The following is a 26,779-nucleotide window of genomic DNA, read 5'->3' as shown; positions in this document are numbered from 1 at the left end:
GTACAGTGCCCAGGACCGGACCTTCATCAGGTCAGAGGTCCAAAGGCTGCTGAGGGAAGGGGTCATCGAAGCGAGCAACAGTCCCTGGAGAGCTCAGGTAGTGGTGGTAAAGACCGGGGAGAAACATAGGATGGTCATTGACTATAGTCAGACCATCAACAGGTTTACGCAGCTGGACGCGTACCCTCTCCCCCGTATAGCCGAGCTGGTAAACAGGATCGCGCAATACAAGGTTTTCTCCATGGTGGATCTCAAGCTCGCCTACCATTAGCTACCCCTCCGCAATAGTGACCGCAAGTACACTGCCTTCGAAGCAGATGGGCAGCTCTATCAATTTTTAAGAGTTCCCTTTGGTGTCACTAATGGGGTCTCGGTCTTCCAGTGAGAGATGGACCGAATGGTTGACCGGTACGGCTTATGCGCAACGTTCCCGTATCTGGATAATGTCACCATCTGCGGCCACGACCAGTAGGACCACGACACCAACCTCCGCAAATTTCTCCAGACCGCGAAAATCTTTAACTTAACGTACAATAAGGATAAATGCGTATTTAGCACCGACCGTCGAACCATTCTCGGCTACATCGTGCGAAATGGAGCTATAGGCCCCGACCCTGAGCGCATGCGCCCCCTTATGGAGTTCCCCCTCCCTCACTGCCCCAAGGCCCTGAAGCGCTGCCTAGGGTTTTTCAGTTACTACTCCCAGTGGGTCCCGAACTACGCAGACAAAGCCCGTCCCCTAATCCAGTCCACAACCTTCCCCCTGTCGACAGAGGCCCGCCAGGCCTTCAGCCGCATCAAAGCAGACATTGCAAAGGCCACGATGCGCGCCATCGACGAGTCCCTCCCCTTCCAGGTCGAGAGCGATGCGTCCGACGTAGCTCTGGCGGCCACCCTCAACCAAGCGGGCAGGCCCGTGGCCTTCTTCTCCCGTACCCTCCATGCTTCCGAAATCCGCCACTCCTCAGGCGAAAAAGAGGCACAAGCCATAGTTGAAGCTGTGAGACATTGGAGGCATTACGTGGCCGGCAGGAGATTCATTCTCCTCACTGACCAACAGTCGGTGGCGTTCATGTTCGATAATGCACAGCGGGGCAAGATAAAAAACGACAAGATCTTGAGGTGGAGAATCGAACTCTCCACCTACAACTATGAGATCTTGTATCGTCCCGGGAAGCTAAACGAGCCTCCTGATGCCCTGTCCCGCGGCACATGTGCCACCGCACAAGTGGACCGCCTCCGAGCCCTCCACGAGGACCTCAGCCACCCGGGGGTCACTCGCTTTTTCCATTTCGTTAAGACCCGCAACCTGCCCTACTCCATCGAGGAGGTCAGGACGGTCACCAGGGACTGCCAAATCTGCGCGGAGTGCAAACCGCATTTCTACCGGCCAGAGAGAGCGCACTTGATTAAGGTTTCCCGTCCCTTTGAACGCCTCAGCATGGACTTCAAAGGCCCCCTCCCCTCCACCGACCGCAACACGTATTTCCTGAACGTGATTGACGAGTACTCCCGGTTCCCATTCGCCATCCCCTGCCCCGACATGACCTCAACCACCGTCATCAAGGCCCTCCATAGTATCTTTGCACTGTTCAGTTTCCCCACTTACATACACAGTGATAGGGGGTTCTCCTTTATGAGTGACGAGCTGCGTCAATTCCTGCTCAGCAAGGGCATTGCCTCGAGCAGGACGACCAGTTACAACCCCTGGGGTAACGGACAGGTAGAGAGGGAGAACAGAACGGTCTGGAAGACCGTCCTACTGGCCCTACGGTCCAGGAACCTCCCAGTCTCCCGCAGGCAAGATGTCCTCACAGAGGCCCTCCACTCCATCCCGTCACTGCTTTGAACGACCACCAATCAGACACCTCACGAACATCTCCTTGTCTTTCCCAGGAAGTCCCCGACTTGACTGGCAACACCCGGGCCCATCCTGCTCCGAAAACACGTGCGGGCGCACAAGTCGGACCCGTTGGTCGAGAGTGTCCATCTGCTACACGCTAACCCCCAATACGCCTACGTGGCTTTCCCTGACGGCCGTCAAGATGCGGTCTCCCTACGGGACCTGGCGCCCGCCGGAACCCCACGTACATCCCAGCCACCAGTCCCACCCCCCCTTCACCGCAGCACCTTACAGGAGGATCAGTCCTCCCGCCGCCCCCTACAGGCGCCTCCTTCCCGGGTCAGCCGTTTTTCCCACCAGCGCCGTCTAGGGGTGACGAAGCTGCCATGGAGGCGGAAGCCACGCTCCCGGAGTCGCAGACGCCCAAGCCCCCACCAGAGGCACCACCGAGGCTCAGACGATCACAGAGGACGACCAGGGTACCCGACTGACTGATTGCAACATTGTAACTGATCTGTAAATATTAAACACTGAGTGTACATGTCTGCCATACTTGTAAATAATCACTAAACACTGTAAGGAGATATCACGGTACCTCCATAACTGATTTATACCATGTTGTTACATTTTGTAGTTGCTGACAACCACCCCCGCCGGACTCTTTTTTTAACAGGGGGTGAATGTGGTATTATCAGGTATTACGGTACCTGAGAGGCTGAAGTACATTGGTTAAACCTAGGGGCTTTACCATTGGCTGTATCACCAATCCCGGATGCAGTTCGGAGACAACCACAAGGGCTGCTGATGCTGAGAGAGGGCGTTTAAAAGGCCTGCCTTGGTTCAGTTCTGTTGGTCTTTATCTCAGTTGTTTTTTTAAGCTTTCAGCATTCAAGCCTCGCCTCTCACTCCGCTCATCCTCCCACCCACTACCTGGATGGGATTCTCTGATCCTGAGGCTAGCACCGTCGTGTTTCTCGATGGCGCCAACATGGCCTCAGGAGCAGCATTTCTGACTCCTACAGGGGGCCAGCACGGCACTGGAGTGACCCACGCTGCTCATGCTGCCGATCCCCAGCGTCAGATGGGTGCTGCGGGTCTGCGCATGCGCGGTGGCTTCCTTCTCCACACCGGGCCCGACGCAACATGGCGTAGGGCTACAGGGACCGGACCCCCCCCCCCCAACCAGGCCGCCCCCGGATGCATGCACGCAAAAAAACCTGAGTCCCGCCGGAGCCGTTCACACCTGGCCTTACCCGGCGGGACTCAGGTTTTTTTGCGTGGCCGCTCAGCCCATCCTGAGAGGAAAATCTGTGTGGGGGCCGCGCAGAGAGGCCCCCGACCGGCGCTGCGGTGGCTCCGCTCTCCGGAGAATCAGCGGGCTGGCGACGTCGTGCGATTCGCACCCGTCCTGGCGATTCTCCGTCCTGGCTGAGAGAATCCTGCCACCTATGCTCATACATGCCAACCCATGCTCCCCATCAACCCCAGTGGTCTCTCATACCCTCAGTGCCAACCTTTTCCCCCTCACCTATCCCCATGGCCCCTTATAGTCACTATGTCAACTTAGTGCCAACTCGCACCAGTTTATGACCTCCCATCTTTGCCCTTAAACACTCCATGCAGTATCCACCATGGAAAGACCTCAGGAGCCCATGCTGAGATGACATAAAATAAAGTTCTAATACCTATTATAGAGTTCCCTATGTATAAAATCATTCAAGAAATCCTGTTCAGAACATTTTAATTCACTTAAGTACTTAATGCCTCATCCAGCAGACTTATATTCATAAGACATAGGAGCGGAAGTAAGGTCATTCGGCCCATCGAGTCCACTCCACCATTCAATCATGGCTGATTTCAACTCCATTTACCCGCTCTCTCTCTATAGCCCTTAATTCCTCGAGAAATCAAGAATTTATCAACTTCTGTCTTAAAGACACTCAACGTCCCGGCCTCCACTGCCCTCTGTGGCAATGAATTCCACAGACCCACCACTCTCTGGCTGAAGAAATTTCTCCTCATCTCTGTTCTAAAGTGACTCCCTTTTATTCTAAGGCTGTGCCCCGGGTCCTAGTCTCCCCTGCTAATGGAAACAACTTCCCTACATCCACCCTATCTAAGCCATTCATTATCTTGTAAGTTTCTATTAGATCTCCCCTCAACCTCCTAAACTCCAATGAATATAATCCCAGGATCCTCAGACGTTTATCGTATGTTAGGCCTACCATTCCTGGGATCATCCGTGTGAATCTCCGCTGGACCCGCTGTAGTGTTCCTTGAGCTGTCGATCAAACTGTGAACTTATAGTAACCCCACATTCCCACAATGTGATAATGATATGTTGTGGAAATCAGTCAAGCATTCATAGATTATCATAGAATTTACAGTGCAGAAGGAGGCCATTCGGCCCATCGAGTCTGCACCAGCTCTTGGAAAGAGCACCCTACCCAAGGTCAACACCGCCACCCTATCCCCATAACCCAGTAACCCCACCCAACACTAAGGGCAATTTTGGACACTAAGGGCAATTTATCATGGCCAATCCACCTAACCAGCACATCTTTGGACTGTGGGAGGAAACCGGAGCACCCGGAGGAAACCCACGCACACACGGGGAGGATGTGCAGACTCCGCACAGACAGTGACCCAAGCTGGAATCGAACCTGGGACCCTGGAGCTGTGAAGCAATTGTGCTATCCACAAGGCTACCGTGCTGCCCATTAATAATGTTATAATGATAGCTTTTGGATTATGTCAACAGACAGCTAATGAACCTGCTAGAACAGACTATTCTCAACTCTCAAACAGCGGCAGGCAGTTTTTTCTTTCAAGTTATAAAGGGGAGGCCATTTGAACAATTTGGCAGTTTTAAGTTTTTCAACTCTGACAGACACAGCGGGCAATTATTTTTCAAAGGCAGACAACTCATATAACCTGACAGCTTGAAGCTTCACAGACATAATCTGCCATTCAAGGCCCTTACTCCAGTGAAAATGGAGTGTGCTTGAACTCAATAACCCAGCTGAGTTTGGGTATTCACACACCCCCTCTTGGCAAAAAACGTAATCTGCTGTAAAGAGGGGCAAAATGTTTGAATCCGGGTCCGGTATGCCATTCTGGAAGGCCCTAGGGTATCCAGGATTCCACACGAATCTCTTTAACTTGACTAATGGCCTATCCGACACAAGGTACTGGATAAACAGAAATTTCAGAAGGCCGCAGATTTGGTCCATACGGCAAACTCCATTCCCTACACATTGGCTCTAAATCTCTCCCTGGCAACAACCTGAGGCTGAATCAGATTTTTCATAGCCTCAGGATCATAATTGATTCAGACCACATCACTGTGTCATCATTAAACCATCGATCTCTAACTCTGTAACATTGCCTGACTCCGTCCCCGTCACAGCTCATCTTGGAAGGGGAAGCTTTCCCCGGCCTCGGCTGGGAGTTAGGTCGCCGTTTTAAGCATCGACCAAAACCCTGAAAAATGGGTGAAATTGTGGTAGTATGCATTAGGGGTCATGTGGGACTGTGAAGCCGTGATGTCATTGGCTGACAGATCCCGGGTCCTGGTTGGACGTTGACCTCTAGCTCCGCCCTGAAGGCGGAGTATAAGTACCAGGAGTCCTCCCCCGCAGGCAGTCTACTACTGAACTGCGGGGGAACAGTCACGCTTAATAAAGCCTCATCGACTTCACTCTATTCGTCTCTCGGAGTCTTTGTGCGCTACAATTTATTAAGCATGACTAAAGGACTATGGAGCTCAGGATCATCCCGGAATGCCTGAGGATCAGCCCCCACGTAGTGAACGCGGCAGCAGCTGTCAAGCACTGGCAGACTTGTTTCGAGGCCTACCTCAGAACGGCCACCGGCCGGGTCACAGAAGACCAAAAACTACAGGTTAAGCACGGAGATTTTCTCTCTCATCGAAGACGCAGAGGATTTCCAGACGGCGTTCGCAGCACTAAAAAGTCTCTATGTCCGCCCAGTAAACCAGATCTACGCTCGCTATCAACTCGCAACGAGATGGCAAAGTCCCGGAGAATCGATAGATGAATTCTACGCCGCGCTACTAATTTTAGGACGAGCCTGCAGCTGCCCGCCGGTGAATGCAAATGAACACACGGACATGTTAATGCGCGATGCTTTTGTGGCAGGTATGAACTCCTCCCAAATCCGCCAAAGACTTCTAGAAAAAGAGTTGTTAGGACTCTCAGAGGCACGGGCCCTAGCAGCCTCCCTAGACGTGGCCGCGCGAAATACCCGCGCCTACGGCCCTGACCGCGCGGCAGCCCATTGGGCTCCGTACGCACCCGTCGCGACAAACCCACCCCCCCCCCCCCCCGGACACCCCACAGGCTTGCGCGGTCCAAACACCAAGTCGCACCGGGGGAGCCCGCTGCTATTTCTGCGGCTAGGCGAAACACCCCCGGCAGCGCTGCCCGGCCCGCGCAGCGATCTGTAAGAGCTGCGGGAAAAAGGGCCATTTCGCGGCTGTGTGCCGGTCCTGCGAGGTCGCCGCTGTCCCGGGAGAACAGGGAGCCCTGCACGCCGTTTACGCTCCCCAACCCCCCCAGCGCCCCATGTACGACCCGCAGGCGCAACCACTCTGGGTCCCGACCACCGCTCTCCCCGGAGAACAGGGAGCCCTTCACGCCGTTTACGCTCCCCAACCCCCACCCCCCCCCCCCGCGCCCCATGTATGACCCGCCGGCGCTACCACTTTGGGTCCCGGCCACCGCTGTCCCCAGAGAAGAGGGAGTCCTGCTTGTTCCTAACGCTCCCCAAACCCCCCAGCGCCCCATGTGCGACCCGCAGGCGCCGCCATTTTGGGTCCCGGCCACCACGAGGGGAGGAAGGGCGCCGCCATCTTGGACCACCCCAGACCTGTGCGACGCATGGGGGCGGCCATTTTGTCCACCCCCGCCGCCATCTTGTGACCCCCAGCCATGTGCGATGCATGGGGGCAGCCATCTTGTTCACCCCCGACGCCATCTTGGACGGCAACAACGGACCCCAGTGTCGACGGCTCCACGGGGTTCGAAGAAGACGCTCAACCACGTCTGGCTTCAATGACGCTGGACCAATCTCGGCCCCGGACGCTCCAGACGACGACGACAACGGTGCTGATAAACGGGCACGAGACACCATGCCTAGTCGACTCCGGGAGCACGGAGAGCTTTATCCACCCTGACACGGTAAGACGCTGTTCTTTGACCATCCATCCCAGCGCACAAAAGATTTCCCTAGCTGCAGGATCCCACTCCGTACAGATCAAAGGCTTCTGCATAGTTACCCTAACGGTGCAAGGGAGGGAGTTCAAAAACTACAGGCTCTACGTCCTTCCCCAACTCTGCGCCCCCACATTACTGGGATTAGACTTCCAGTGCAATCTACAGAGCCTAACCTTCAAATTCGGCGGCCCAATACCCCTACTCACTATCTGCGGCCTCGCAACCCTCAAGGTGCAACCCCCATCCTTGTTTGCAAACCTCACCCCGGATTGCAAACCCGTCGCCACTAGGAGCAGACGGTACAGCGCCCAGGACCGGACATTCGTTCGGTCCGAAGTCCAGCGGCGACTAAAGGAAGGCATAATCCAGGCCAGCAATCGTCCCTGGAGAGCACAGGTGGTAGTAGTAAAGACAGGGGAGAAGCAAAGGATGGTCATAGACTATAGCCAGACCATCAACAGGTACACACAACTAGACGCGTACCCTCTCCCCCGCATATCCGACATGGTCAATCGGATTGCCCAATATAAGGTCTTCTCCACCGTGGACCTCAAGTCCGCCTACCATCAGCTCCCCATCCGCCCAAGTGACCGCAAGTACACAGCCTTCGAGGCAGACGGGCGATTATACCATTTCCTAAGGGTCCCATTTGGCGTCACAAACGGGGTCTCGGTCTTCCAACGAGAGATGGACCGAATGGTTGATCAACAGGGGTTACGGGCCACGTTCCCGTATCTCGACAATGTAACCATCTGCGGCCACGATCAGCAGGACCACGACGCCAACCTCCAAAAATTCCTCCAGACCGCTAAAGCCTTGAACCTCACGTACAACGAGGACAAGTGCGTCTTTAGCACAAACCGGCTAGCCATCCTGGGCTACGTAGTGCGCAATGGGATAATAGGCCCCGACCCCGAACGTATGCGCGCCCTCATGGAATTTCCCCTCCCGCACTACTCAAAAGCCCTAAAACGCTGCCTGGGGTTCTTTTCATACTACGCCCAGTGGGTCCCCCAGTACGCAGACAAGGCCCGCCCCCTAATACAGACCACGACCTTCCCTCTGTCGACAGAGGCTTGCCAGGCCTTCAGCCGCATCAAAGCGGATATCGCAAAGGCCACGATGCGCGCCATCGACGAGTCCCTCCCCTTCCAGGTCGAGAGCGACGCCTCCGACGTAGCTCTAGCGGCCACCCTTAACAAAGCGGACAGACCCGTGGCCTTTTTCTCCCGAACCCTCCACGCTTCAGAAATCCGCCACTCCTCAGTGGAAAAGGAAGCCAAAGCCATAGTGGAAGCTGTGCGACATTGGAGGCATTACCTGGCCGGCAGGAGATTCACTCTCCTCACGGACCAACGGTCGGTAGCCTTCATGTTCGATAATGCACAGTGGGGCAAAATCAAAAACGACAAGATCTTAAGGTGGAGGATCGAGCTCTCCACCTTCAACTACGAGATCTTGTATCGTCCCGGAAAGCTGAACGAGCCGTCCGATGCCCTATCCCGCGGCACATGTGCCAACGCACAAATTAACCGCCTCCAAACCCTCCACGAGGACCTCTGCCACCCGGGGGTCACTCGGTTCTACCACTTTATTAAGTCCCGCAACCTCCCATACTCTTTAGAGGAGGTCCGTACAGTCACAAGGAACTGCCACATCTGCGCAGAGTGCAAACCGCATTTTTTCACGCCGGATGCTGCGCACCTGATTAAGGCTTCCCGCCCCTTTGAACGCCTTAGTCTGGATTTCAAAGGACCCCTCCCTTCCACCGACCGCAACATATACTTCCTTAATGTGGTGGACGAGTACTCCCACTTCCCATTCGCCATCCCCTGCTCTGACATGACTGCGGCCACAGTCACTAAAGCCCTGAACACCATATTCACACTGTTCGGTTGCCCCGCATACGTCCACAGCGACAGGGGGTCCTCCTTCATGAGTGACGAGCTGCGCCAGTTCCTGCTCAGCAACGGTATAGCCTCGAGCAGGACGACCAGCTACAACCCCCGGGGGAACGCGCAAGTAGAGAGGGAGAACGGCACGGTCTGGAAGACCGTCCTACTGGCCCTACGGTCCAGGGACCTCCCAGTTTCACGGTGGCAGGAGGTCCTCCCGGACGCCCTCCACTCCATCCGGTCACTACTGTGTACTAGCACTAACCAAACGCCTCATGAGCGCCTCCTGGTCTTCCCCAGGAAGTCCTCCTCTGGAACCTCGCTGCCGACTGGCTGGCGGCCCCAGGACCCATCTTGTTCCGAAAACATGTGCGGGCGCACAAGTCGGACCCGTTGGTCGAAAGGGTTCACCTCCTTCACGCGAACCCGCAGTACGCTTATGTGGAGTACCCCGACGGCCGACAGGACACGGTCTCCCTGCGAGATCTGGCGCCCTCCGGCAACACACACACCCCCCGACACCAATCACCCAACCCCTCCCCTTCCTGCCACCGCCGCACCCCGCGACCGCCCCCTTCCCAGGAGGATCGGTCCTCCTCCCAGGCCCGACCAGGAATAAAGCCCAAGCTGAAACCGTAAGGCTCCCGGAGACGACAACACCGGAACAAGCACCACCACCACCGGGGCCGAGGTGATCGACACGGATGACCAGACCGCCCGACCGACTCGTGGCGTCGATCTAACAGTACAATATGTGGACTTTTAACGAGAACATTTTGTTTTTCCTGACGATTACTGTAAATAGTTCGAAACAAAAAAAAACCTTGTACATACTGTAATAACATGCGAAAGTTTTCCTCCCAGGACCAGCCTTGTAAACCCTTACCACCATGCGAAGCATCACCCCGCCGGGTTCATTTTTAACAAGGGGTGAATGTGGTAGTATGCATTAGGGGTCATGTGGGACTGTGAAGCCGTGATGTCATTGGCTGACAGATCCCGGGTCCTGGTTGGACGTTGACCTCTAGCTCCGCCCTGATGGCGGAGTATAAGTACCAGGAGTCCTCCCCCGCAGGCAGTCTACTACTGAACTGCGGGGGAACAGTCACGCTTAATAAAGCCTCATCGACTTCACTCTATTCTTCTCTCAGAGTCTTTGTGCGCTACAGAAATGCGGAAAATATTCCCACCAATCGGGGCTGAATGGCCAGCAGGACAGAGACCTGGGTCGGTCTCTGCACACCTGGATGCTCAAGGGGACTTTTCCAACCAAAGTCCCCTTGCTGTTGGGACAGTTTATGCCCAGCTGAGTGGGTAGACACGGTCTGGGTGTAATGTCACAGCCGAAAGGCATCACTGCCACTAGTGCAGTGGTCAGCCCACTCCATGTGTTTGGGTTCTGGCTAGTCCCACAACCTTTGTCTCAGAGGGTGAGAACGTTACCACTGAGACAGGCAACTCAGCCATTCAGGAATGGGGTGAGAGGAAGGACACTGCAGGATTTTCCATTCATTTTGGTGGGAATACGCTGTGGGATAGGCTGAATCTTTGCACCGAGCACTTGGTTTGGACAGGAGATACTTGCATCTCAGTGACATGGAAAATTCACAAACTCTATCCGAACGAAACTGGACATTACCGCCAAACTGAAGCTCTCTTTCATCACAGAGAATAAACCTCACTGTGGACTTCCCCATCCCACTCCCCAGATCAGGTATGACCTAGACCTTTTTGAAGAAGCTGACCTCTGAACTACAGACTCCCCACAGTGCAGGAGGAGGCCATTCAGCCCATTGAGTCTGCACTACCCTCTGAAAGAGCATCCTACCTACTCCCCGCCCTATCCCCGTAGCCCCACCTAATCTAAACATCTTTAGACACTAAGGGGCAATTTAGCACGGCCAATCTACGTAACCTGCAAATCTTTGGACTGTGGGAGGAAACCGGAGCACCCGGAGGAAACCCACGCAGACATGGAGAGAAAGTGTAGACTCCACACAGACAGTGACCCAAGGCTGAGATTGAACCCGGGACTCTGGCGCTGTGAGGCAGCAGTGCGAACCACTGTGCCACCTCCCACTTTGTCGAAAGAATGCATCTTTAATCTGTCCTCTATCACACAAATGTGAATGACTGGGAGTTTCCTCAGAGGTTAGATACAGATATATAGATATCGAACATACAGTGCAGATGGAGGCCATTCAGCCTCCTGCAGCGACCCACTTAAGCCCTCACTTCCACCCGATCCCCCTAACCCAATAACCCCTCCTAACCTTTTTGGTCACTAAGGGCAATTTATCATGGCCAATCCACCTAACCTGCACGTCTTTGGACTGTGGGAGGAAATAGGAGCACACGGAGGAAACCCACGCAGACACGGGGAGAGCGTGGAGACTCCCATTTAATTGTGGGAAGTTGAGTTTAAGTTCCATTGTGGTGAAACAAACTGGTTCTACTGACACTTGTCTTGCAATGGAATGTAGTAGGTCAAACCTTGAGCAGGCGATGTACCCCAGAGCGTGTGATACGAAGACTTTGCCATGCTTCTTCTCTAGGCGTGCATATAAGAAGCGTATAGCCTCCTGTGTGCCCTTAGCGACGTACAGCTCAGAAGTTGGCACATACGAGCTCCATCTCTTGGCTTCATCGAAAGACAGCTTGAGCATGAGAGGTTGTCCACACTGCCTGAAACTCTCCAGAATAAGCTCCTGCTGCTCTGCTGTAAGCTTCCTCCTCACTGTCGTCAGTAACATGTCAATAACCTGCTGGCCATGTTCACAGGATAGGGGCTCCACCTTGAAGTAGTTCTCTTGGCTTGGAATGGCTTCTTGTAGGACATTTAAGATGTTCCATTCCTCTGGTAAGGTTGAGATGATAAGGTGGACCTTTGGGGGGCATTCCTTTGGCAGCCAGTGGAGCCTATGAGCTCCATCATTGGAAGACAATTGATCCAGGGAGTCGAAGATCACAACAAGAGCCTCCTTATTCTTCTTGGACACTGTGCTGAGGAGGTTGTGGAAAAACCTAACCAGCTCATTGTAAGAGTTCACAATGTGGGCCAAAGGAGGTTTGAGTTTGAATGCCAGGCACACCTGGAAGCAGGCACTTTTTAACACAGAGTAGATTTCTGAGCTCTGTGGCGATGTACCGAGCAGCCTGGTAACCACCACCGTGCCTTTACCAAGACTTTTCCTGACCCCCTCAGCAAGTTTTGACATGACTGCAGACTTCCCAGTCCCTGAGGGACCATGGATAACCAACGGCCCATGGGTGCACTTGTCCTGCCGTTCGATACTTTGGCAAATGCTGGCGAGGAGCTGGGCGCGCCCACAGAAGATGCTGCTTTTCTTATGACAGAGAGCCATGTGGTGAGACAGCTCTTCAAACAACCAATCCATCTCATCCTGGGTTTCCTGGCGCTCCGAGACCCTGATGAGAACCTGCCGCTTTATGTCCTCAACAAAGTTCTGGCACAGGTTATGGAGGTATTGCCTGTGAGCTTCACTTTGTTCATCCAACACTCCATTCGACCATTGCACTTGGTGTATGTTGAGGTTCTTTGAATATTTGGTGACAATTTGGCTCTTTAAGCTAGTGAGAAGTTCCTGAGCCTCTGTGTCGATGCTCCCATCATTTGTAACATCAAAGTATTTGTGAAATTGGTGCTGGTCATGATGATCCTGGATGTCGGGGACATCTCGGATGAAGATTGAAGAGTACACGCTCCCTTCTCTTGTATCGCAAAGGCCCTGCTCAATTTCAAATTCGGTGACTGTAACACAAGAGGACAAAGTGACCATTACAAGGACAGAGTGATGCCGGACAGCAGAAACGATTTAGAGTCCAAACAGTGGGTAGGAGAGAAAATCAAGTCTCAATTGCATCCAGAGCACCCTGCACAAACCGGGTGGGAGCATGGTTAAAATGGAGGTTTGGCGGGCAGCAGTGGTTAGCAACGCTGCCTCACGGCACCGAGGTCCCAGGTTCGGTCCCAGCTTTTGGTCACTGTCAGTGTGGCGTTTGCACATTCATAGAATTTTTTTTCCCCCTGTGTTTGTGTGGGTTTCGCCCCCACAACCCAAAGATGTGCAGGGTAGGATTGAACATAGAACATAGAACAGTACAGCACAGAACAGGCCCTTCGGCCCTCGATGTTGTGCCGAGCATTGTCCAAAACCAGGATCAAGCTATCCCACTCCCTGCCATTCTGCTGTTCTCCATGTAGGCACATAACCGCTTGAAAGTTCCTAAAGCGTCCGACTCCACTATCACAGCAGGCAGTCCATTCCACACCCTACCCACCACTCTCGGAGTAAAGAACCTACCTCGGACATCCCTCCTATATCTCCCACCCTGAACCTTATAGTTATGCCCCCTTGGAACAGCTACACCCACCCGAGGAAATAGTCTCTGAACGCCCACTCTATCTATCCTCCTCATTATCTTATAAACCTCTATTAAACCTCTATTAAACCTCTACTAAGATTGGCCACGCTAAATTGCATCTTAATTAGAAAAAATGAATTGGGTACTCTAAATTTTTTTTTTAAATGGAGGGTTTGTGGGAGGGAGATTCCTGAAGCATTCCCAACATAATGTGTTTTTGTTTCCCAGAAAACATGTGCAGGAGTGTGGCACATGGCAGGCAGGCAGTTATTTCTGTTTAAATTTAAAGTGCCCAATTCTTTTTTTCCCCAATAAATGGCAGTTTAGAGTGGCCTCTCCAACTAGCCTGCACATCTCTGGGTTGTGGGGGTGAGACCCACACAGACACGGGAAGAATGTACAAACTCCACACGGACAGCGACTCGGGGCCGGGTTCGAACCGGGCTTGAGGCAGCAGTGCTAACCACTGCACATTCGTGCCATCCTTCCTCACTTTAGATTCTAACATCATAGCCACGTAGGCCTTTGCTATGACTTTTTCAGAATGTCCAAAAATCACTAAACCCACCAGTGTGTAGAGAGGGAGTGGTTGAGGATATGGGTGAGGGCAAGGGTGACGGTGATGGTGATGATGAGTGAGAGTGAAGGGGTGTGTCAGAGACTGTGTGAGTTTGTGGCGAAATTCTCCCCAAACGGCGCGATGTCCGCCGACTGGCGCCCAAAACGGCGCCAATCAGGCGGGCATCGCGCCGCCCCAAAGGTGCGGAATGCTCCGCATTTTTGGGGGCCGAGCCCCAACATTGAGGGGCTAGGCCGACGCCGGAGGGATTTCCGCCCCGCCAGCTGGCGGAAACGGCCTTTGTTGCCCCGCCAGCTGGCGCGGAAATGACATAGCGGGGCGGCGCATGCGCGGGAGCGTCAGCGGCCGCTGCCAGTTTCCCGCGCAAGAGCAATGGAGGGAGTCTTTTCCGCCTCCGCCATGGTGGAGACCGTGGTGGAGGCGGAAGGGAAAGAGTGCCCCCATGGCACAGGCCCGCCCGCGAATCGGTGGGCCCAGATGGCGGGCCAGGCCACCGTGGGGGCACCCCCCAGGGCCAGATCGCCCCGCGCGCCCCCCAGGACCCCGGAGCCCACCCACGCCGCCTTGTCCCGCCGTTCAAAGGTGGTTTAATCCACGCCGGCGGGACAGGCAATTTATCGGCGGTACTTCGGCCCATCCGGTCCGGAGAATCCAGCCGGGGGGGGCCCGCCAACCGGCGCGGCCCGATTCCCGCCCCCGCCGAATGTCCGGTACCGGAGACTTCGGCAACCAGCGGGGGCGGGATTCACGGCAGCCCCCGGTGATTCTCCGACCCGGCGGGGGGTCGGAGAATGACGCCCACGTGTGTGATGGTAATCGTGTGAGTGAGGGGGGGGGGGTGAAGATGAGGGTGTGGGTGTGGTTGAGGTTGAGAGTGGAGGTGAGAGTGTGGGTGAGAAAGAGTGGGTGAGGTTGAGGGCCTGGGTGAGAGTGGCCATGAGGGTGGGGCTGAGGGTATGGTTGAGGATGAGGGTGAAGGTGTGGTTAAGGGTGAGAAAGAGGAAAAGGGTGGGGCTGTGGTTGAAGTTGAGGTTGAGGGTATGGGTGTAATTGTGGGTGAGATTGAGGGTTAGGATGTGGGTGAGGACGGGGTGAGGTTAAAGGTGTGGGTATGTTTGTGGTTGAGAGTGGGGTTGTGGGAGTGGCTAAGGTGTGTATGTGTGAGGGTGAGGTTGGGGGTAAGGTTGGGGATGAGGGTGTGTATGTGGGAGGTTGAGGGTGGGGGTGAGGATGAGGATGAGGGTGTGTATGTGGGAGGGTGAGGTTCGGGGTAAAGTTGGGGATGAGGGTGTGTATGTGGGAGGTTGGGGTTGAGGGTGGGGGTGAGGATGAGGATGAGAGTGTGTATGTGGGAGGGTGAGGATGGGGGTGAGGATGTGGTTGAGGGTGTGTATGTGGGAGGGTGAGTTTGGGGGTAATGTTGGGGTGAGGTTGAGGGTGAGGGTGGGGGTAAGGTTGGGGATGAGGTGTGTATGTGTGAGGGTGAAGGTGTGGGTGAGGTTAAGGGTGTGGGTGAGGGTGAGGTTGAGGGGGTGAGGTGAGGGTGAGGTTGAGGGGGTGAGGTGAGGTTATGGGTGTGGGTGAGGTTGAGACTCGGGATGAGGTGAGGATGAGGGGGGCGTGTGTTTGAGGTTGAGGGTTGTGTGAGTTTGAGGGTGGGAGTGAGGTTGAGGTTGGGAGTGAGGTTGAGGCTGGGGTAAGGTTCAGGGTAGGGGTGAGGGTATGGGTGAGGGTGGGGTGAGGATGAGGGTGGGTGTGTGTTTGAGGTTGAGGGTTGGGTGAGGTTGAGGGTGGGAGTGAGGTTGAGGTTGGGAGTGAGGTTGAGGCTGGGGTAAGGTTCAGGGTAGGGGTGAGGGTGTGGGTGAGGGTGGGGTGAGGATGAGGGTGGGTGTGTGTTTGAGGTTGAAGGTCGGGTAAGGGTGAGGGTGGAGTGAGGATGAGGGTGGGGTGAGGTTCAGGGTGGGGTGAGGGTACGGGTGAAGGTGGGGTGAGGATGAGGGTGAGGTCCTGGGTGTGGTTGAGGTTGAGGGTGTGGGTGAGGGTGGGAGTGGGGATGAGGTGAGGGAGAGGGTGTGGTTGAGGGTGAGGGTCGGGTGAGGATGAGAGTGTGGGTCTGGGTGTGGTTGAGGGTGAGGGTATGAGTGAGGGGAGAGTGTTGGTGAGGTTGTATTTGAGGTGAGGATGATGGAAAGGATGTGGGTGAGGGTATGGCTGAGGGTGAGGGTGAGGGTAAGGGTGTGGGTAAGGGTGAGGGTTTAGGTGATGGTAGGGTCGGTGAGGGTGGGTATGCGTGATGGTGAGTATGGGTGTGGGTGAGGATGTGTGTGTGTGAGAGTGGGTGAGGGTGAGGCTGAGGGTTTGTGTAAGTGAGGGTGGATGTGTGTGAGGGTATGTGTGGTGAGGGTTTGCGTGAGGGAGGGTGGGTGTGGGTGAGGGTCGGTGTGGGTGAGGGTGGGTGTGGGGGAGGTTGGGTGTGGGTGTGGGTGTGGGTGGGTGTAAGTGAGGGTGTGTGTCGGTGTGGGTGGGTGTGGGTGAGGGTGGGTGTGGGTGAGGGTGGGTGTGGGTGAGGGTGGGTGTCGGTGTGGGTGTGGGTGAGGGTCGGTGTGGGTGAGGGTGGGTGTGGGTGAGGGTGGGTGTGGGTGAGGGTCGGTGTGGGTGAGGGTGGGTGTCGGTGTGGGTGTGGGTCGGTGTGGGTGAGGGTCGGTGTGGGTGTGGGTCGGTGTGGGTGAGGGTCGGTGTGGGTGAGGGTGGGTGTGAGTGAGGATCGGTGTGGGTGAAGGTGGGTGTGGGTGAGTGTGGGTGTGGGTGAGTGTTGGTGCTCCCACTACAAATGACAAAAAGATAAGACGTGGAAGTATTCTTTGAATAACAATCTTTTTAATTATAATAAATGTCTATGTATAAGACCTGGAAACATCTTTTAAGTTTGTTTTTGTATATTTGTACCTATTGCGCAATAATAATGATTTTGTGTGATTTAGTTTTTCAATGTAATAAGAATATTTCTCAGGGGTTCGTTTTTACTCTTGGGAGGTCAAATGGGTTCCGTGGCTGAAAACGTTTGGGAATGCCTGAACGAGACTATAGCTGAGATTTTATTTAATCAACTCTATGTAGCTGTGCTCAGTTACCTGTTTATATACAGGCACTGAGGTGTGATACATTAGGGGGACACTAATAAGGAAACTAATGGGGTGAAAGACTGATTTTCCCTGGACTCATGGGCTGAGTTCCATGTGATGAATGTAGGAGTTTCAGATCTATTGTATTCGAGCTATTTGGTGCAGTAAGGGTTAAAACCCTGGGTTAGTGTGTGTAACTGCCGTAGTCATGTTTTGAACAGAATCCTAGTTTGAAAGGTTGGGAGTCAGGGGTTGTAATAAGGCATTGTAAAAAACTTAGGTTGATGCAGGTCTATTTGGAGTAAGGGGGGTTCCTCGTGGAGGTAATTAGTTTCAGTGTGATAAGATGATGTAGTTACTGGGTGGAACTAAGTTATCAAGCATTTTGCAGAAAACTGGTCCAGCGGAGTTTGGGATTCAGCTGTGTGCAAAAGTCAAGCTGTTTGTTCTCGACAGCTCAGTTAAAGATTTGTCTGGAGAGAGATTAATAGTTTCTTTCCAAGTCATTCAGACTTGTCCACTTAGAGGGGAGCTGAAACAAGTAGAGAAGTATCTTCCGGTGAAATACAGCCAGAGTTCCTGCATGGTTCTGACAGGACTCTGATTTTTCTTTAAAGCAGTGTCAAAAAATCTTTCTTTCTAAAGAAAATGTATTCTGAATGCTAATTGTTTTAACAGTGGATTGAGAGTTGAGATTTTGTTTTATTTGAATGGGAAGAAATATAACAGTTTCGGGTAATTGCGGCGCGCATTGATTAGCATTGCATAAGGGGTAATTGTAAGTTATTTTCTCATGTGATGTTAAAGATATTTTAATACTGTGTTAGGAATAAAGTTTGTTTTAATATTTCATACCCTATTTCTTCATGTAATCACACCTGGAGTGAGGTATCCTTTCCTTACCGTCTTACAAAATTAAAATAAAATATTAGGGTTTCTGTCAAGTATCTGAGCTACTGGGATTTGGTCTGGGATCATAATGCCCAGGATAGTAAAAGATATAGCTACAGAGATAGTGGACGCATTAGTAGCAAACTTTCAAGAATTCTTAATTCTGAAAAAATCCCAGAGGATTGAAAAACTGCCAAAAATGAGGGAGACAAAAAACAGGTAACTATAGGCCAGTTAGCTTGTCATCTATCATTGGGAACATGTTAGAGTCCATTATAAAGGATGTAATAGCAGAGCATTTAGAAATACATAATATTATGAAGCAAAGTCAGCATGGCTTCATGAAGAGGAAAATACCTGAAAAATGTATTAGTGATATTTGAGGTGGTAGATAAAAGAGAACCAGTAGAGGTAATATACTTGGATTTCCGAAAAACTTTCACTAAGGTACCGCACAAAAGACTATTTAATAAGATAAAAGCCCATGGTGTTGGGGGTGGTATATTAGCATGGAGAGAGAATTAGCTCATGGAGAGAACACAGAGAGTTAGGATAAGAGGGGCATTTTCAGGATGGCAACCTGTAACTAGTGGATCAGTGCTGGAGCCAGAATTATTTACAATAAAAATGAATGACTTAGACGAGGGAAGTGAATGCACTGTTGCCAACTTTGTGGATGACACAAAAATAGGTGGGAAGACAAGTGGTGAGGATGACACAAAGAGTCTACCTGAAGAAGAAAGGTTAGGTGAGAAGGCAAAAACTTGGCAGATGGAATATGATGCAGGAAAATGTGAAGTTATGCACTTTAGTAGGAAGAATAAAGGAGGTGAATATTATTTAAATGGAGAGAGACTGCAGAAAGCTGCAGCACAGAGGGGATTTGGGGATCCTCGTGCATAAATCACAAAGAGCTAGCATGCAAGTTCAGCAGGTAATAGGGAAGACAAATGGAATTTTGGCTTTTATTTAAAAAGGAATGGAATATAAAAATAGGGAATCCTGCTGAAACTATACAAGGCATTAGATAGACCACACCTGAAATCCTGTTTTGGTCCGCTTATCTAAGGAAAGAAATGATGGCATTGGCGGCAGTGCAGAGCAGGTTCACGAGGTTGATCCCGTGTATGGAGGAGAGGTAGAGTAGACTGGGCCTGTGCTCACTGGAGTTTAGAAGAATGAGAGGCGACCTTATTGAGAACTAGAGGATGCTCAGGGGGCTTGAGGATGCTGAGAGGTTGCCGCCCTTGTGGGAGAGTCTAGGACCAGAGGACGTAATCTCAGAGTAAGATAGAGATGAGGAGGAATTTCTTCTCTCAGAGGGTAGAGAATCTGAATGTTCAAGGTTGAGATGGACAGATTATTAATCAGTGAGGGAATGAGGGTTATGGGGATAAGGCAGGAAAGTGGATGATAATATCAGATCAAACATGATCTCATTGAATGACAGAGCAGACTTGATGGGCTGAATGGCCTATTTCTCCCCATGTCTTAGAACATAGAACATAGAACGATACAGCGCAGTACAGGCCCTTCGGCCCACGATGTTGCACCGAAACAAAAGCCATCTAACCTACATTATGCCATTATCATCCATATGTTTATCCAATAAACTTTTAAATGCCCTCAATGTTGGCGAGTTCACTACTGTAGCAGGTAGGGCATTCCACGGCCTCACTACTCTTTGCGTAAAGAACCTACCTCTGACCTCTGTCCTATATCTATTACCCCTCAGTTTAAAGCTATGTCCCCTCGTGCCAGCCATTTCCATCTGCGGGAGAAGGCTCTCACTGTCCACCCTATCCAACCCCCTGCTCATTTTGTATGCCTCTATTAAGTCTCCTCTTAACCTTCTTCTCTCCAACGAAAACAACCTCAAGTCCATCAGCCTTTCCTCATAAGATTTTCCCTCCATACCAGGCAACACCCTGGTAAATCTCCTCTGCACCCGCTCCAAAGCCTCCACGTCCTTCCTATAATGCAGTGACCAGAACTGTACGCAATACTCCAAATGCGGCCGCACCAGAGTTCTGTACAGCTGCAACATGACCTCCTGACTCCGGAACTCAATCCCTCTACCAATAAAGGCCAACACTCCATAGGCCTTCTTCACAACCCTATCAACCTGGGTGGCAACTTTCAGGGATCTATGTACATGGACACCTAGATCCCTCTGCTCATCCACACTTCCAAGAACTTTACCATTAGCCAAATATTCCGCATTCCTGTTATTCCTTCCACAGTGAATCACCTCACACTTTGCTACATTAAACTCCATTTGCCACCTCTCAGCCCAGCTCTGCAGCTTATCTATATCCCTCTGTAACCTGTTACATCCTTCCACACTATCGACAACACCACCGACTTTAGTATCGTCTGCAAATTTACTCACCCACCCTTCTGCGCCTTCCTATAGGTCATTGATAAAAATGACAAACAGCAACGGCCCCAGAACAGATCCTTGTGGTACTCCACTTGTAACTGAACTCCATTCTGAACATTTCCCATCAACCACCACCCTCTGTTTTCTTTCAGCTAACCAATTTCTGATCCACATCTCTAAATCACCCTCAATCCCCAGCCTCCGTATTTTCTGCAATAGCCTACCGTGGGGAACCTTATCAAACGCTTTACTGAAATCCATATACACCACATCAACTGCTCTACCCTCGTCTATCTGTTCAGTCACCTTCTCAAAGAACTCGATAAGGTTTGTGAGGCATGACCTACCCTTCACAAAGCCATGCTGACTATCCCTGATCATATTATTCCTATCTAGATGATTATAAATCTTGTCTCTTATAATCCCCTCCAAGACTTTACCCACTCCAGACGTGAGGCTCACCGGTCTATAGTTGCCGGGGGTGTCTCTGCTCCCCTTTTTGAACAAAGGGACCACATTTGCTATCCTCCAGTCCTCTGGCACTATTCCTGTAGCCAATGATGACATAAAAATCAAAGTACAAAGTCTTACAACACCAGGTTAAAGTCCAACAGGTTTGTTTCGATATCACTAGCTTTCGGAGCGCTGCTCCTTCCTCAGGTGAATGAAGAGGTATGTTCCAGAAACATATATATAGACAAATTCAAAGATATATATGTTTCTGGAACATACCTCTTCATTCACCTGAGGAAGGAGCAGCGCTCCGAAAGCTAGTGACATCGAAACAAACCTGTTGGACTTTAACCTGGTGTTGTAAGACTTGTACTGTGCTCACCCCAGTCCAACGCTGGCATCTCCACATCATAAAAATCAAAGCCAAAGGTCCAGCAATCTCTTCCCTGGCCTCCCAGAGAATCCTAGGATAAATCCCATCAGGCCCCGGGGACTTATCTATTTTCAGCCTGTCCAGAATTGCCAACACCTCTTCCCTACATACCTCAATGCCATCTATTCTATTAGCCTGGGTCTCAGCATTCTCCTCCACAACATTATCTTTTTCCTGAGTGAATACTGACGAAATATATTCATTTAGTATCTCGCCTATCTCTTCAGACTCCACACACAACTTCCCGTCCCTGTCCTTGACTGGTCCTACTTGTGGTTTTATAGGACAGTAACTTAACAGTAATGTTACTGGGCTCATAATCTAGAGTTTTGGACTAATGTCCTGGAGACATGAGTTCAAATCCCACCATTGCCACTGTGGGGGAGGGGGTGCAATTCAGCCAGAGTCCTACGAAGCTTACTTGATTTGAAGTATTTGTGCTTTGCCTCTTTCTGCATTTGGCCCTCCTCTTCTGCCTGGGTCGCCGCTTTTCGAAGCAGCTCAGTAATCTGTTGCTGCAGCTCCGACCAGGACTCCACAGCTTCCTCGTGTTCCGCGTGGCTCTGTGCGCTGGTGTCACTGTAACCTGGCAGCTGGGTGCTGATAGGTTGCAGGATATAGATGGGAGGAATGGCATTCTCGTCTTTACAGAACCAATCCAGAAGCAGTTTAGAGGCTCTGGAATCTGAAGAGTACTTCGCCAGCAGCTCCTCGAATTCCTTTTCTTCAATCACACGGGGTATGGGTCGGTAACCATAGCGATTGCCCACAAGAGCCTGCCAGTTTCACATAATCATTGTGGTTATTGCACAAGTGAAGGACCACAGTGAAAGTGATCAACTGAAAGAAATACTTTGGGGAGGACAGAAGAACCATGAAAAATAAAAGAAACAAGACAACTTACAACAAACGTGGGCCCCATTGATATCCTTTGGCAAGATTCAATCTCCCTCAGGCACAGTTCTGTGATCATGTGATCAGCGGTCAATGTATCTGGCAGCCCCCATCGCATGTCAACTACCTAAAGAATGTTGGTGGACAAAGTTAGCTGGTGTTCCTGCTTTAACTATGGAAGTGGGATTTTTCCGACACCCCTCCACTAGGTTACCCTGAAACCAGAATTTGATGGGAGGCTCTTGATCAGATGAATGTTCACCACCCTCGCCATCACCCCATTAACCCACCCGACACCCCCCAGATGTTCAGTCTCTAATGTCCAAATTTAACAACCCACACGCAATCCCCACCAAGCCTTACACAACTCAGCTTCCTCCCCACAATGCTCTCCCCATCTGTCACACTCCCCCATATTATAATCCTTCTCTGTCACACTTCCTCGATGTCACACTCCCTCTGTGTCACACTCCCTCGGTGTCACACTCCCTCTGTGTCACACTCCCTCGGTGTCACACTTCCTCGAGGTCACACTCCCTCTGTGTCACGCTCCCTCTGTGTCACACTTCCTCGGTGTCACACTCCCTCTGTGTCACACTCCCTGTGTCACACTCCCTCGGTGTCACACTACCTCCCTGTCACATTTCTGTTTTGTCATACTCCGTTCCTGCCACACACCCTGTGTCACACAACCTGTGCCACACTCCCTCAGTGTCGCACTCCCTCTGTGTCTCACTCCCTGTGTCACACTCCCTCTGTGTCACATTCCCTCGGTGTCGCACTCCCTCAGTGTCACACACCCTCAGTGTCACACTCCCTTCCTGTCACACTCCCACAGGATCACACTCCATCCCTGTCTCACTCCCTTCCAGTCACACTCCGTGTCACACTCCCTTCCTGTCACACTCCCTTCCTGTCACACTCCCTGTGTCACATTCCCTGTGTCACACTCCCTGTGTCACACTCCCTGTATCACACTCCCTTGGGATCACACTTCCTCAGTGTCACACTCCCTTAGAGTCACATTCCCTCAGTGTCACACACCCTGTGTCACACTCCCTTCCAGTCACACTCCCTGTGTCGCACTCCCTCTGTGTTACACTCTCTCTGTCACACTCCCTTCCAGTTACACTCCCTCTGTGTCACACTCCCTCTGTGTTACACTCTCTCTGTCACACACCCTTCCAGTCACACTCCCTCTGGGTCACACTCCCTCTGTGTTACACTCACTCTGTCACACTCCCTTCCAGTCACACTCCCACTGTGTCACACTCCCTCTGTGTTACACTCTCTCTGTCACACACCCTTCCAGTCACACTCCCTCTGGGTCACACTCCCTCTGTGTTACACTCACTCTGTCACACTCCCTTCCAGTCACACTCCCTCTGGGTCACACTCCCTTCCTGTCACACTCCCTTCCAGTCACACTCCCTCTGGGTCACACTCCCTCTGTGTTACACTCTCTCTGTCACACTCCCTTCCTGTCACACTCCCTTCCAGTCACACTCCCTCAGTGTCACACTCCCTTCCTGCCACACTCCCTTCCAGTCACACTCCCTTCCTGTTACACTCCCTTCCAGTCACACTCCCTCAGGATCACACCCCCTCCCTGTCACACTCCTTCTGTGTCACACTCCCTGTCTCACACTCCCTGTGTCACACTCCCTCTGGGTCACACACCCTTCCAGTCACACTCCCTGTGTCAAACTCCCTTCCTGTCACACTCCCTGTGTCCCACTCCCTGTGTCACACTCCCTTCCAGTCACACGCCCTGTGTCACACTACCGCTATGTCACACTCCCTGTGTCACACTCCCTGTGTCACACTCCCTCAATATCACACTCCCCGTGTCACACTCCCTTCCAGTCACACACCCTCTGGCTCACACTCCCTCTGTGTTACACTCTCTCTGTCACACTCCCTTTCAGTCACCCTCCATCTGGGCCACACTCCCTCTGTGTCACATTTACTCTGTGTCACACTCCCTGTATCACACTCCATGAGTGTCACACTCCCTGAGTGTCACACTCACTCAGTGTCACACACCCTTCCTGTCACACTCACTGAGTGTCACACTCCCTGTATCACACTCCCTTCCAGTTACACTCCCTGTGTCACACTTCCTCAATGACACATTCCCTTCCTGTCACACTCCCTACCAGTCACACTCCCTGTGTCACACTCACTCTGTGTTGCACTCACTCTGTATCACACTCCCTCAATGGCATACTCCCTTCCTGTCACACTCCTTCTGGGTCACACTGTCTTCCTGTCACACACCCTGTGTCACACTCCCTGTGCCACACTCCCTCAGTGTCTCACTCCCTCTGTGTCTCACTCCCTGTGTCACACTCCCTCTGTGTCACACTGCTTCGGTGTCGCACTCCCTCTGGGTCACACTCCCTCAGTATGACACTCCCTCTGTGTCTCACTCCCTGTGTCACACTCCCTCTGTGTCACACTGCCTCGGTGTCGCACTCCCTCTGGGTCACATTCCCTCAGTGTCACACTCCCTCTGTGTCTCACTCCCTGTGTCACACTCCCTCTGTGTCACACTGCCTTGGTGTCGCACTCCCTCTGGGTCACACTCCCTCAGTATGACACTCCCTCTGTGTCTCCAACTCCCTGTGTTACACTCCCTCCCTGTCACATTCCCTTCCAGTCACAGTCCCTCAGTGTCACACTCCCTTCCTGTCACATTCCCTTCCTGTCACACTCCCTCTGGGTCACACTCACTTCCTGTTACACACCCTTCCAGTCACACTTCCTCAGTGTCACACTCCCTTCCTCTCACACTGCTTTCCAGTCACACTCCCTCAGTGTCACACTCACTTCCTGTCACACTCCCTTCCAGTCACACTCCCCCTGGGTCACACTCCCTATGTGTCACACTCCCTCTGTGTCACACTCACTCTGTGTCACACTCCCTGTATCACATTCCCTTAGGGTCACACTTCCTCAGTGTCACACTCCCTTCCTGTCACAATCTCTTCCAGTCACACTCCCTCAGTGTCACACTCCCTCAGTGTCACACTCCCTCAGTGTCACACTCCCTGTGTCACACTCCCTCAGTGTCACACTCCCGTCCAGTCACACGCCCTCAGTGTCACACTCCCTTTGTCACACTCCCTTTGTCACACTCCCTTCCAGTCACACTCCCTGTGTCACACTCCCTCAATGTCACAATCCCTTCCAGTCACACTCCCTCTGGGTCACACTCACATCCTGTTACATTCCCTTCCTGTCACACTCCCTTCCAGTCACACTCCCTCTGGGTCACACACCCTTCCTGTCACACTCCCTTCCAGTCACATTCCCTCTGGGTCACACTCCCTCTGTGTTACACTCTCTCTGTCACACTCCCTTCTGTCACACTCCTCTCGGTCACACTCCCTCTGTGTCACACTCCCTTCCAGTCACACTCCCTCAAGGTCACACTCCCTTCCAGTCACACTCCCTCTGGGTCACACTCCCTCTGTGTTACACTCTCTCTGTCACACTCCCTTCCAGTCACACTCCCTCTGGGTCACACTCCCTTCCTGTCACATTCCCTTCCAGTCACAGTCCCTCAGTGTCACACTCCCTGTCACATTCCCTTCCTGTCACACTCCCTGTGTCACACTCCCTGTGTCACACTCCCTCAATGTCACACTCCCCGTGTCACACTCCCTTCCAGTCACACACCCTCTGGCTCACACTCCCTCTGTGTTACACTCTCTCTGTCACACTCCCTTTCAGTCACACTCCATCTGGGCCACACTCCCTCTGTGTCACATTTACTCTGTGTCACACTCCCTGTATCACACTCCCTGAGTGTCACACTCCCTGAGTGTCACACTCACTCAGTGTCACACTCCCTGTGTCACAGTCCCTCAGTGCCACACTCCCTTCCTGTCACACTCACTGAGTGCCACACTCCCTGTATCACACTCCCTTCCAGTCACACTCCCTTTGTCACACTCCCTCAATGACACATTCCCTTCCTGTCACACTCCCCTCCAGTCACACTCCCTGTGTCACACTCACTCTGTGTTGCACTCACTCTGTATCACACTCCCTCAATGGCATACTCCCTTCTTGTCACGCTCCCTTCCTGTCACACTCCTTCTGGGTCACACTGTCTTCCTGTCACACACCCTGTGTCACACTCCCTGTGCCACACTCCCTCAGTGTCGCGCTCCCTCTGTGTCTCACTCCCTGTGTCACACTTCCTCTGTGTCACACTGCTTCGGTGTCGCACTCCCTCTGGGTCACACTCCCTCAGTATGACACTCCCTCTGTGTCTCACTCCCTGTGTCACACTCCCTCTGTGTCACACTGCCTCGGTGTCGCACTCCCTCTGGGTCACACTCCCTCAGTGTCACACTCCCTCTGTGTCTCACTCCCTGTGTCACACTCCCTCTGTGTCACACTGCCTCGGTGACGCACTCCCTCTGGGTCACACTCCTTCAGTATGACACTCCCTCTGTGTCTCCAACTCCCTGTGTTAAACTCCCTCACTGTCACACTCCCTTCCAGTCACACTCCCTCACTGTCACACTCCCTTCCTGTCACATTCCCTTCCAGTCACAGTCCCTCAGTGTCACACTCCCTTCCTGTCACATTCCCTTCCTGTCACACTCCCTCTGGTTCACACTCACTTCCTGTTACACGCCCTTCCAG

At 52.4% G+C, this 26,779-nt stretch overlaps 1 protein-coding gene across 1 annotated transcript in view; it reads right to left on the bottom strand.

Annotated features, from left to right (window-relative positions):
- nwd1 (NACHT and WD repeat domain containing 1) overlaps positions 1 to 22,169 on the bottom strand; it is a 192,145-nt gene extending 169,976 nt beyond the window's left edge. The window contains exons 1-3 of the mRNA XM_072485462.1: positions 22,128 to 22,169; positions 21,645 to 21,999; positions 11,469 to 12,747 (exon numbers count right to left, since the gene is read on the bottom strand). Of these exons, the coding sequence (XP_072341563.1) occupies positions 11,469 to 12,747; positions 21,645 to 21,999; positions 22,128 to 22,145 (1,652 nt within the window). The 5' untranslated portion in view covers positions 22,146 to 22,169. The remainder of the gene's footprint in view (positions 1 to 11,468; positions 12,748 to 21,644; positions 22,000 to 22,127) is intronic.
- Positions 22,170 to 26,779: the final 4,610 nt, after the last annotated feature.

Source organism: Scyliorhinus torazame, chromosome 19 (assembly GCF_047496885.1).
Source record: "Scyliorhinus torazame isolate Kashiwa2021f chromosome 19, sScyTor2.1, whole genome shotgun sequence".
In the NCBI taxonomy this organism is placed as follows: Eukaryota; Metazoa; Chordata; class Chondrichthyes; order Carcharhiniformes; family Scyliorhinidae; genus Scyliorhinus; species Scyliorhinus torazame.
Note: the sequence above shows the minus strand (reverse complement) of the source record. Positions and strands in the feature narration are given on the sequence as shown.